This window comes from Pelobates fuscus, chromosome 2 (assembly GCF_036172605.1).
Source record: "Pelobates fuscus isolate aPelFus1 chromosome 2, aPelFus1.pri, whole genome shotgun sequence".
In the NCBI taxonomy this organism is placed as follows: domain Eukaryota; kingdom Metazoa; phylum Chordata; class Amphibia; order Anura; family Pelobatidae; genus Pelobates; species Pelobates fuscus.
In genome coordinates, this window is record NC_086318.1 from 225588012 (window position 1) to 225601366 (window position 13355).

The window sequence follows — 13355 nt, forward strand, 5'->3', positions numbered from 1 at the left end:
AAGAGACTTCACAATCCCCCTTGGAGGCCAATCATATCAGGGATAGGTTCTCTAACCTCTAACCTATCAGAATATGTGGATCAATATTTACAAAACCTGGTTCACCATCTTATATCATATCTTAAAGATTCAACACAGATCCTTAATCTATTAGCAGACATCGACTGGAAAGAGGACATGATTCTGGTCACAGCAGGTGGCACTCCACTTTATACAGTGATAGAACACCTCCAGGGATGTGAAGCAATACAGTATTCTTTGGCCACTTATTCTGAACTCAAGAATGATCAGATTGATGTCCTAATACAGTGTGTGGCATTTATTTTAAGTCACAATTATTTTTGGTCTGATGGTCGTTTTTACTTACAATTTGAAGGGACTGCCATAGGAACCCATTTTGCGCCAAGCTATGCCAACTTAATTATGAGCAAGTGGGAGGACAAATTTATTTGGAACCACTGCCCCCTTGGCGCAAAACTGTTTCTATGGGAGAGATATATGGACAATTGCTTTTTTATCTGGCAATATATAATAACGCAAATGTTTTAAATCTTATCTTAAAGGACCACTATAGTGGCAGGAAAACAAACTCGTTTTCCTTGCACTATAGTTTTAATAGGTCCCTCCCCACCCTCATGGGCCCCCTCCTACCGGGCTCAAGAGGGGTTAAGGGGTTAAACACTTACCTTTCTCCAGCGCCAGGGGTCCCTTGGCGCTGGGCACTCTCCTCCCTCTTCCGACGTCATCCGCCGAATGCGCATGTGCGACAAGACCCGCGCGCGCATTCAATCAGTCCATAGGAAAGCATTTCTCAATGCTTTCCTATGGACGGCAACGTCTTCTCGCTGTGAAAATCACAGTGAGAAGAGCGGAAGCACCTCTAGCGGCTGGCAGACAGCCACTAGAGGCTGGATTAACCCTAATGTAAACATAGCAGTTTCTCTGAACAATAATCCATACAACCTACAATTCACATTTCATCACTCTACAAGTCAAATCGAATTTTTAGATCTTAAAATCTATATTAAAAATGGGAAAATCCACACAATAACTTTTAAGAAGAATGTAGATTGCAATAGTCTTATACCTTTTAGCAGTTACCACAAACATACCTGGCTTGAAAACATACCGTACGGCTAATTTAGAAGAATAAGGAAGAACCGTTCAGAACTGGAAATCTGTCAGACCCAAATGCAAGAAATTAAGCAGAGATTTACAATAAAATGATATCCAGAACTGCTCTTGGAACAAGCAATGAAGAAAGCCACATCTATACCAAGAGTAGACACTCTCCGTAATAAGGGAACACAACCAGAAGAACAGAAGAGAGCCCAGGCCTTTATAACGAAATACAGCAACCAATCCCAAAATATCAGAAAGGTGTTAGCTACACACTGGGATATACTGAAGAGTGACCATATACTTAATCCGTTTCTGGATGAACAACCGAACATCATCTTTTCCCAGGCTCCAAATCTACAACTTATGCTGGCACCTACTGATAATTCTAAAAACCATCTCCATGACACAACAAAAACATCTATTAAAGGATTCACATGGTGCTAGAAAGGCATAGGATGCAGGAATAATCCTAACTTAGATCACATTCAAGACAAGTTTCTCTCACTAGACATCCAGAAAGAATATAGAGTAAAATCTAGTAAGGACTGTAATAAAACAGGGGTAATCTATTTACTCACATGCCCTTGTCCAAAACAATATGTTGGAAGAACACAAAGATCCTTAAAAATAAGAGTGTCAGAACATATAAGAAATATTAAAAAAGGATTGCCAACACATAATTTGTCACAACATTTTGATGATGTCCATGGAAGAGATCCAGGTTGTTTAAAGTTTTTACCTATCAAAAAAGTTAATGTGCATTGGAGAGGGAGAGATCTAGACAAAAATCTAGACCAAGCAGAAGCTAGATGGATCTTCACCCTCAATACCCTAGACCTAAGAGGCCGAAATGTAGATTTTGAGCTTAATGCATTTTTATGATATACCTTTTATAAATGATATTTATTTATTTATTTTTCTTTCTATGATCATCAGTATTATCATACGTGTTTTTATCTATCCCCCCATTTTTACTTTTATATAATCATGTTTTTAGGTTTTTATATATTGATTAACAGATTGTTTCATCTCTTAGAATCCAATAATGGATTTCTGATGTTTGTTACAGTTTATCTCCTATGCAATACATTATTCTATGTATATCCACAGATGTAGCTTTAATCCCTCTATATGAATACCATTTTCTAGCTATATATTCAGCTATTTTTGTTTTGATTCTCTGTATTTTTAATTTTTAATTTATATTCTAATTAATTTGTTTTTTGTTTTTATCTTACTTTATTTCCATAGTCATATTTCTTTATCGATGCATCTCTATTTATTGCAACACTTCTCTGATATTTTGCCTTTTCACCTTGGTGTTATTTAGCCTTTAGTATATTTCATTACGTCTATTTCTTTATTCTTCTATTTATTATTTTCGTTTTTTGTCATCTCTTGCTCTTTTGATCTACTCTATTTTATTATTCATACTTTATTTCTCCATTTATATTTATCTTTTTTCTTTTTACTCTTACATTTTCTTCAGTTATTTTTTATTCTTATTTTTATATCTATTTCTTATCTCTATTAATGCTTCTCAAGAGATCCGCAATTTTAAGTAGCTTGTTGTGTATCATGATTGTATTTTGATACAATGTAATTTGTAACAGCTGGTTTTTATGTTTAACTGGATATAAACGTATCCCCAAACGTGTCTGCCAGCTATTGAAGCCTCTGATGAAGTGAGGCTTTCCTCACAAACCGCGTAAGGCAAAGCACACAGACTATTCCTATTCACGATACAGATCCACTATCCAGTGGAAAATCGTTACCACAGCAACGCTCTTCAGTTTAGTGCACAAGCTAACCTCGATCTTCACAAGAAAAGACACTGAAGATCTCTTCTCTCTGACATCAGTGGAAGCAGACCCGGGACGGAGGCTTCGGGTGGAATGCTGTGTGTAACGCATGCCGACCTCACCGGCAAACCACACACAGCGAGGACTGCAGCTCTCACATATCCTATCCACCAGGAGAACTATCTACACGGCCTCAGTGTAGATATTGTTTAATTTCAATTTTTTTTTAAGGATTTATTTTATTCTACTTAATTTTCATTAAAGACATATGGATTTTTAAGAAGCACCTTTCTCTTTTTCTTTTCTTTTCCTTTATTTACTTCTGTAGTTCTTTATCACACAGCTGGTTTTAGTACTGTGTTGTCCTCTATTCCTTATTCAGTTTGTTTTATTATTTTTTATTATTAATTTGTATAAATTATACTAGACTGGCAATAGTTTCCTACGGCTGTGCATTATCTATATACAAATTTTAGTGTGTTCACCCTCATGCTACATTCTGTGGACTTTATTTAGTATATTGGATTCAAGTTATTCTTGTGAATTCCTTCATATCATTGAGTCTCATACGTGGATTAATTTTGGACATATCAGACATTTTTTTTTACCTGGGCTTATATGAACTTGAGTTACTTTTCATTTGTGTTTTTATTTGATATGCATTTTTGTGCAATTCATTTTAGCTCCTGGAACCCCTTCATCTTATTTTTATAAGTGAGACTTATACATCTGTTTACTTAACCCCTTAAGGACCAAACTTCTGGAATAAAAGGGAATCATGACATGTCAGAGTCTAAGTCTAAAAGCTATCTATTTGATAATTGTGGTTTTATCTACTATTTATTTATTTTCTATATTATATATACTTCTACTCTGTATACTCTCGGGCCTGACTATTTATTCTTGTGTTTTTAGCACTTTTTTCTCCCTGTGTTTTTAACACTTTTATTTAGTATTCTGTGCCTTTTTTAAGTTATACTAGGATTTATGGTGTATTGGAAAATTACAGGGTTAAATATCGAGCGTGCAAATGAAAATCTGTGGACTTCCTGCCTGGATCGTCAGGCAGGTCTCTTAAATTGTAATTAATGAAATCACTTAATTATGTTAAAAAATACATAAATGTGTGTATATATATATTTAAATTCTACGTGCATATTTATGTAATGATTTATGTAATTACATATATTTATAAATTATTTTATTTTAGTGCTGCTAAAAGGTTGCAGTCCCCCTGCTGGCTAATCCTTAGCCAACTATACTGACCATGTGATCGTTCTTTCAGCGATCACATTGCCCGCGGGGGCCTAATTTGCAGAGGAGGGACTGCCTGGCAGGCAGTCCCCCAGAAGCGGAACGCGACAGGGGTGAGTAGAGGGAAGGAGCTGGGGCTGAAAGCTGTTACGGCGTTCCATGCTGCCACAACAGCTTTCAAAGCGGGACGGCATGGGACGGCATAAGGGGTTAAACTCACTGCATTTTCGTGGATTGTGTGTCATTCTCTTTTTTGTAGTTGTTTTTATGTGCTTGTGTTTATATGTGTATGTGTATACCATATTTTTGTGAATTCCTTATTCTCAGATCCTGCCTGAATAGGAGTCTGAGGGTCCTGCACAGTTTCTTAGCTGTTCCTATAAGTGCACTCTTCTGAACAGCGATTTCAGATGTCCCAACTGGAATGTGCTGTAGCCACTCCCCAAACTATAAAAAAAAAATATATATATGTATATATATCACATCTATATGAGTTTGTTATGTAGATTAGCAGACAGCCTAAAAAGGCTTACTATTTGCAAAAGTATACAGCCCAGGTTATCTCATGTTGGATATGGTAAGCCTGATGTAAGCTACTGCAGTGAAAACGTCATGTTTAATTGCATCCTTGAGTGCAGTAAACTATCTATGGGCCTGTTTAGTGGTGTTAATGTATCATTGTAATATAAAAATACATGATTATTTCTTCAACAGAGCAATGAGTGCCCTTTTGGAAAGTAAGAAACCAATTGAAAACGTTTTGGAGGGAAAAGAAGTGGTTCTCACATTTCATGGTGTGGACGAGTTTAAACATGAAGTTGTATATGGAAAAATTAGAGAAGGAGAAAGTGTTGATACACTTACAAAGATTGCTGGTGAGAATGACCTCTACATTTAATATTGCAATGTAAAAAAATGTCATAGCAGACAACTGCACTAGCAATGCATTTTTTTCCTTCTGTTCCCATTCCTCTGGAATGCTCACATTTGAAGGTTTTGGATTTACCAGAAAATCTATATGATCCAACTTGTTAGAGTGGATTTCTAGTGTGACTGTATCTTAAATAGGTATGACCACTATTCAGTAGACCACACTGTTTATTATGTTCCCCATTTTCCAGGATTGTGACTGTTAGCTGATGTTTCTTTATAGTGTGCATGTGTGTTTAGTGTAGCACCTGGGTACCTCAGATTCATTGGAGTCACATAGAAACATAGAAACATAGAAACATAGAATGTGACGGCAGATAAGAACCATTCAGCCCATCTAGTCTGCCCAATTTTCTAAATACTTTCATTAGTCCCTGGCCTTATCTTATAGTTAGGATAGCCTTATGCCTATCCCACGCATGCTTAAACTCCTTTACTGTGTTAACCTCTACCACTTCAGCTGGAAGGCTATTCCATGCATCCACTACCCTCTCAGTAAAGTAATACTTCCTGATATTATTTTTAAACCTTTGTCCCTCTAATTTAAGACTATGTCCTCTTGTTGTGGTAGTTTTTCTTCTTTTAAATATAGTCTCCTCCTTTACTGTGTTGATTCCCTTTATGTATTTAAATGTTTCTATCATATCCCCCCTGTCTCGTCTTTCCTCCAAGCTATACATGTTAAGATCCTTTAACCTTTCCTGGTAAGTTTTATCCTGCAATCCATGAACCAGTTTAGTAGCCCTTCTTTGAACTCTCTCTAAGGTATCAATATCCTTCTGAAGATAGGGTCTCCAGTACTGTGTACAGTACTCCAAGTGAGGTCTCACCAGTGTTCTGTACAATGGCATGAGCACTTCCCTCTTTCTACTGCTAATACCTCTCCCTATACAACCAAGCATTCTGCTAGCATTTCCTGCTGCTCTATTACATTGTCTGCCTACCTTTAAGTCATCAGAAATAATCACCCCTAAATCCCTTTCCTCAGATGTTGAGGTTAGGACTCTATCAAATATTCTGTACTCTGTCCTTGGGTTTTTACGTCCAAGATGCATTATCTTGCACTTATCCACATTAAATGTCAGTTGCCACAACTCTGACCATTTTTCTAGTTTACCTAAATCATTTTCCATTTGGCTTATCCCTCCTGGAACATCAACCCTGTTACATATCTTAGTATCATCCGCAAAAATACACACCTTACCATCAAGACCTTCTGCAATATCACTAATAAAAATATTAAAGAGAATGGGTCCAAGTACAGATCCCTGAGGTACCCCACTGGTGACAAGCCCAAGCTTCGAATATACTCCATTGACTACAACCCTCTGTTGCCTGTCACTCAGCCACTGCCTTACCCATTCAACAATATTGGAATCCAAACTCAAAGATTGTAGTTTAATTATAAGCCTTCTATGTGCAACAGTGTCAAAAGCCTTACTGAAATCTAGGTAAGCAATGTCTACTGCACCACCCTGATCTATAATTTTAGTTACCCAATCAAAAAAATCAATAAGATTAGTTTGGCATGATCTCCCTGAAGTAAACCCATGTTGCCTCTGATCTTGAAATCCATGTGTTTTTAGATGTTCAACAATCCTATCCTTTAACATGGTTTCCATCACTTTCCCCACTACTGAAGTAAGGCTTACTGGCCTATAGTTGCCCGACTCCTCCCTATTACCTTTCTTGTGAATGGGCACAACATTCGCTAACTTCCAATCTTCTGGGACTACTCCTGTTATCAATGATTGGTTAAATAAATCTGTTAATGGTTTTGCTAGTACACCACTAAGCTCTTTTAATAGCTTTGGGTGTATTCCATCAGGTCCCATTGACTTATTTGTCTTTACTTTTGAGAGTGGAAATAGAACCTCTTCCTCTGTAAACTCACGTGTAATAAATGACTCATTTATCCTTTTTCTTAACTGAGGTCCCTTTCCTTCATTTTCATCTGTAAATACCGAACTAAAATATTAATTGAGGCAGTCAGCTAGACCTTTATCCTCATCTACATACCTTCCTTCTTTTGTTTTTAATCTAACTAATCCTTGTTTTACTTTTCTTTTCTCATTTATGTATCTAAAAAAAGTTTTGTCCCCCTTTTTTACTGACTGTGCTATTTTCTCTTCTGTGTGTGCTTTGGAAGCCCTTATAACTTGCTTAGCCTCTTTCTGCCTAATCTTATAGGTCATTCTGTCTTCCTCACTCTGGTTTTTTTTAATAATTACTAAATGCTAACTTCTTGTTTTTTACTATTTTGGCCACATCTGCGGAGTACCACAGTGGTTTCTTGAATTTTTTGCTTTTACTGACAAGCCTAATGCAATTTTCTGTTGCCTTCAGTAGTGCAACTTTTAAATAATCCCATTTCTTTTGGACTCCATTTAAATTGCTCCAGTCTAATAATGACTCTTTTACACATATTCTAATTTTAGAAAAGTCTGTTTTTCTAAAGTCTAAAACTTTTGTTTTTGTGTGGTGTGACTCAGTCACTGTTCTTATATTAAACCACATTGACTGATGATCACTGGATCCTAAACTTTCACCTACAGTAATATCTGATACCAAATCTCCATTTGTTAACACTAAATCTAGTATGGCCTCTTTACGAGTTGGCTCCTCAACGACTTGTTTTAGAGACAATCCCAGTAGGGAGTTTAGAATATGTGTGCTCCTGGCACAAGTAGCTATTTTTGTTTTCCAATTCACATCAGGAAGATTAAAGTCACCCATGATGATAACTTCCCCCTTCATTGTCATTTTAGCTATTTCTTCAACTAGTAGATTATCTAACTCTTCAATTTGTCCTGGGGGCCTATAAATCACACCTACACGAGTTACTGTGTGATTACCAAATTCTAACGTAACCCAAACAGACTCTATGTTCGCCTCACTAACTTTTATTAGGCTAGATTTTATGCTATCCTTTACATACAGGGCCACCCCTCCCCCTTTCTTGCCCTCCCTGTCTTTTCTATATAAAGAGTACCCTGGTATTGCTATGTCCCAGTCATTTTTCTCATTATACCATGTCTCAGTAACAGCGACTAAATCTACACTATCAGTTGCCATTATTGCCACAAGTTCATGGATCTTATTCCCTAAACTGCGAGCATTTGTAGACATGACTCTAAGCTTATCATTTTTTAACACACTTGCTACAGTCACACTATTTGGTGGAGCAAATATTTGTGGCTGCTGTTGTAAATTTTTCATTTAAATATACCTCATATGTAAGGAACTCAGAAGAGCACATCACCTAGCTTATTAGTATGAGAAGAGGGACACAGTGATGGTAGCTGTCCCCCCGCCCCCACTACCTCAGCCCCTACCGCCCCAACTACAGTCTTATCCCCCACTACACTTCCTAACCCCCCCATTACAGCCCATGTCCCCTACTACAGCCTCTAGCCCCCTACTACAGTTCTAACTCCTCAATTCCAGCTCCTATCTCTCCACTACAGTTCCAATCACTTCACTACAGCCCACTATCAGTACCCTTACTGAGATTAGGTTCTGGATCTGCCCATGGCACTGAGAAGCTTTATGGGCACAAAGATGGCACTAATAAGCTATTTTGGCACAAATATGGCACTGATTAGCTATTTTAGAACAGAAATGGTGCTAGGAAGTTAGGTACAAAGATGGCACTGATAAGCATGTTATTGGCATTTAGGAAGTGGGTGACATGTTACCTGGTGACGTTGGGGGGCCCAAAGACGTGGAGTGGTTTACATTTAAAATAAGTGTGGTTAGAAGTGTTATGTTTGCGAAGGGTAGGGGTTTTTGATCTAGCCACACCAACCCAGGCGCCAGTGACCCTAGGTTCGGCCCTGGTCTTCTGTACTGTTAATAGATTCCTAAACCTTGCAGGACCCTCACATGGGTGATTAAAGTTCAATATAAAGAGCAGGAGGTAAAAGCTACGAAGGCAGGTTAACATATTATGATGTTAACATATTTATTATGAGGAAAAGAAAAACTTTTTATCCCCCATCCAGGCTGTGTGAGTCACAGCCAGAGGAGGTGTGGCTATGGATGCATAAACAGAAACAAAGTGATTTAAATCCGAAATGGCAGAGAATTGAACAATGAGACTGCGTGATCTATGATCTATCATGATCTATACACTGCTCCATTAAGCTATATTTGTTTTTGGTGACTATAGTGTTCCTTTAAGTTGTCCGTTTAAGGTCCGTAAATACCCTTGAAATGCTTTTTTATTTCTTCCTAAATACATTTATATCTCTCTAGAGATAATGGTGAAGATATTTCAAGAGAAAGGCATTATTACAGTGGGATACAAAGGTTTTGTTCCCCATTTGACCTTCTTGAAGCTGTCAAGGGCACCCAAGTTACGTAAGCAGGTAAGCTCTCATTTCATGCAGTATAATCTTAGTTTGTGTTGGAAGATAGATATTATGTACTCTATCTAGGAAGACATTGGTGCTTACGTAGCATTCCACACACATAATACACCTCAGCTTGTCTTGAATTTGTCTTTTTTTTTTTTTTTTACAATTTATAAGTGATGATTTCAATAGAAATCAGCACTTTTAGACAGAAACACCTCCCTGGCTGTCACTCCACAGTGCTAATGGAAGTAGTAGGTGCACTGTGCTAGCGAGCGTCTGTTTTACTCCCTTCTCAATGAGCTGTACTACAACTATTTGAGAAACATAAGAAAACCATGATCACATGCGCGCACACTCAGTGCCCCACCTTTTCCTGACCTTTCTATAACAACAAGACTAAATAAAAAGAGATTTAAAGATCTAACGTCTCAACTGAGATTTAAAAATATCACCTATAAGTGGGGTTTTCCTACTAAATTGATAATATCTCATAACAACAAGAGTATTACTATAATGGATCCAATTGAAAAACTTCCTAAATTAAAAAATCTGGGAATTATAGAGTGAATTAATCATTATGCCTAAACAAAGAAAGGAATAAAACTTAAAAGAGAGGATAAAAGTAGAAACGAGTAATTTTGAGAATGATAAGAATAAGAAATTAAGAACTAATGTTACTATATATTGAAATATGATAGCTTCCTTATATAGACCTATGAATTGGATAGATATATACACATTTTTTAAAACTTTAGTACTATTTAGAGATTCTACGTCACAAAAGGTAACGCTTTATACTATTGCACATATAATAAATTGAATGTACAGAAGTATGATGAGAATTGCTGCAACATGAGATATAATAGCTGGTTTATAATGGGGAAAATTTAAATAAACTCACTTTAATAATTTATATAAATGGCAAGGGGGGAGCAACAAGGAAATAAGGGAAAAGGAAGGGGGGGAAAGAGGGAATTTATTTTTTCAGAATAATTCAACAGAAGAGGAATATAAAGCAGGAGACTTACACGCTACTCACTATGGGTATTTTATAATTTCACAACACATAATATGATCACTATTGATTAAGCTTTACTATGTATACACGCACCTATTCTTGATAATATTTTTAACACAGTTCAGAGAATATACGATTATGCCCAATTGATCTTCAATGCATGATTAGTATCTGATCTCTGAATTTGTTTTTCTTTTTCTCTCCCTCCCTTTGTATTGTTTATATATCCTTTTCATATGTTTGGGGAAAGATGAAATTAATGCTTGCAAGAATCTTATAATCTCTTTGACTCTCAGATTAAGCATGCTCTATAACTATTTACCTGGTTGTGGACACCACCAGCAATTGTTTTTCCCTGAGATTTGTATTTTTTTATTTTGGAATGTTATTAAGTTTAGAGTTCTCTCAGGGTAGTCATCTGTATGATATGTGTTATCTATTTATGGTGGTACATTGTATGTTTGTCACAATGTTTGATATGTTATATTGTAATGATATGATTGAATGTGTAGTATGTGAGGGTTTGTCTATCGGAAACGGGGAGGGTCGAGTCTCATTGGAAACTCTAGAGCCAACTTTTTGAAGGGAGTTTGTGAATATGAGTAATAATGTCAATTAAAATTGCATCTATAAATGCACAGGGTTTGAACTCACCGGTAAAAAGAGGCCTTCTGTATAGAATGTTGTTAGAAGACAAGATCGATTTGTGTTTCGTTCAAGAGACACACTGGAAAGAAAGGGAAAAGATTCTGTGGAACTATTCTAAATTTTCATACATTTTGCATGCTAATATGATAGATAAAAAAAGAGGAGTTGCTTTTATCTGTTCCTCTAAACTTAAATTCGAACAGATTTATTTGGATAAAGACCCTCTTGGAAGGTTCTTAATACTTATATGCAAACTGAATGATGCTATTTATACTTTGCTTAATTTATACGCTCCTAATGTATTTTCACAAACATTCTATAGGAATCTTTTTTAAAATATAGGGAAAGTCAAAAAGGGACATTATTAATTGGTGGTGACTGGAACACTATCCAAGATCCAAAATTGGACAGAGGATCTAGAGACTTGAAACAATTGAACTATCCTCATAAAAAGCGATATATTTGGTTACAGGACCTCCTGTCCAAATTTGGGTTATTTGATATTTGATATTTGGCGAGTACAACACCTGACTGAAAAGGATTTTACGGTTCATCTTAGAAAATACTTTTTTGTAACAGATATGGTTCATTTGAGGAAATTCGGAAGCTCAGAAATAGGCCCTATTGTTTGGTCTGATCTCCTATTAGTGTAATATTAGAAAATAACTTAGAATACAATATTAGACCCCAGTGGCGCTTTAATGAATCAATTATAACATCAGAAAAAAATAGGAAATATCTTGAAAATAAGGCAAAGGAATTTATAGAAATTAATGACAATGGACAAGTTTCTAATGAAACCCAATGGCTAACTTTTAAATGCGTTATGAGGGGTAACTTAATCAAGCTGAGTGCTAGTACTAGAGAAACCAGAGGTGCGAACCTAGCAGATCTGTATATACAACTGTCTAAACTTGAGCATAGCAACAAATTAAATCCAAATCCCTTCTAGCTTCACAAATTAATATTCTCCAAGAACAAATAAAAGTAATCTTGGAAAATAAAATAAAAAATTCAATTATATCCTTGAATCAAAGATGGTACAGTAGCAATAACAAAGTAGGAAAACCTATGTCAAATATATTTAAACCAGATCAGAGAAAGTTTACAATAAAAAAAATTATAGACGGAGATAAAACATGTTTGTCCCCGCATAATATTCGTAAGGCTTTTGCAAGATATTATGCCTCACTATACAATCTAAAAGAAAATAGTTTTGCTGAGAATGATTTAAAAGATTTCCTTTTAAAGCTTAATCTTCCAAAATTAAGCTCTGATAAATTATTAAATTTGAACAAACCAATTGAAGCTGAGGAAATAAAGAAAACAATTGCTAAACTCAATAATGGGAAAGCACCTGGTCCCGACGGATTCTCTGCATACTTTTATAAATCTTTTGAAACCATTATAACACCCTTGTTATTGAAAACTTTCTCTGATATAACAATTTCCAATAGTTTTTCCTCTAAAATGCTAGAAGCCACAATTTCCCCAATCCCAAAACCCGGGAAAGATCCACATTACATATCTAATTATCGTCCGATATCTCTTATTAATCTTGATATAAAAATATTTTCAAAAATTCTAACAGACAGATTGACCTTGATAATTTCAGATTTAATTCATTTAGACCAATCTGGCTTTATAAAAGGAAGATCAGCCAGTGATAATATACTTAAAATCCTGAATTTGATGATAGAAGTCCGTAAAAAATCTATTCCTACAGTCTTTATAGCAGTCGATGCCGAAAAGGCATTCGATAGAGTAAACTGGAAATTTTTATCAGCTACACTCTCAGCATTTGGAATTGTGGGAACTTTCAAGGATCTAACAATGTCTTTATACTCTTCTCCTATAGCAAAAATGTATGGTAATGGTTTAGATTCTGTCTGGTTCCCCATTAAAAATGGAACTCGACAGGGATGCCCTTTGGCACCCCTTCATTATATTCTTTCCATTGAACCATTGGCTGCATATATAAGGCAGCAGCATAACATCACCGGGTGAACTTAGGAAAACAGGAACAAAAAATAACAATGTTTGCTGATGATATAATTATGGCTTTAACAAATCCAGAATCTTCTATACCAGGTACACTTAGCTGCATAGAAGAATATAGTAGACTCTTTAACTATAAGATTAATATCCAAAAAACTCAAGCTCTCCATGATCATTTACCAAACGTATTAATAATTATAAATATTTTGAATTATACCTGCAAAT

The 13355-nt window shown here is 35.9% G+C and overlaps 1 protein-coding gene across 1 annotated transcript in view; it reads left to right on the forward strand.

Annotated features, from left to right (window-relative positions):
* LOC134587102 (uncharacterized) overlaps positions 1–13355 on the forward strand; it is a 161611-nt gene that overhangs the window by 60304 nt on the left and 87952 nt on the right. Inside the window, exons 5-6 of the mRNA XM_063443225.1 lie at positions 4893–5053; positions 9366–9478. Coding sequence (XP_063299295.1) covers positions 4893–5053; positions 9366–9478 — 274 coding nt within the window. The remainder of the gene's footprint in view (positions 1–4892; positions 5054–9365; positions 9479–13355) is intronic.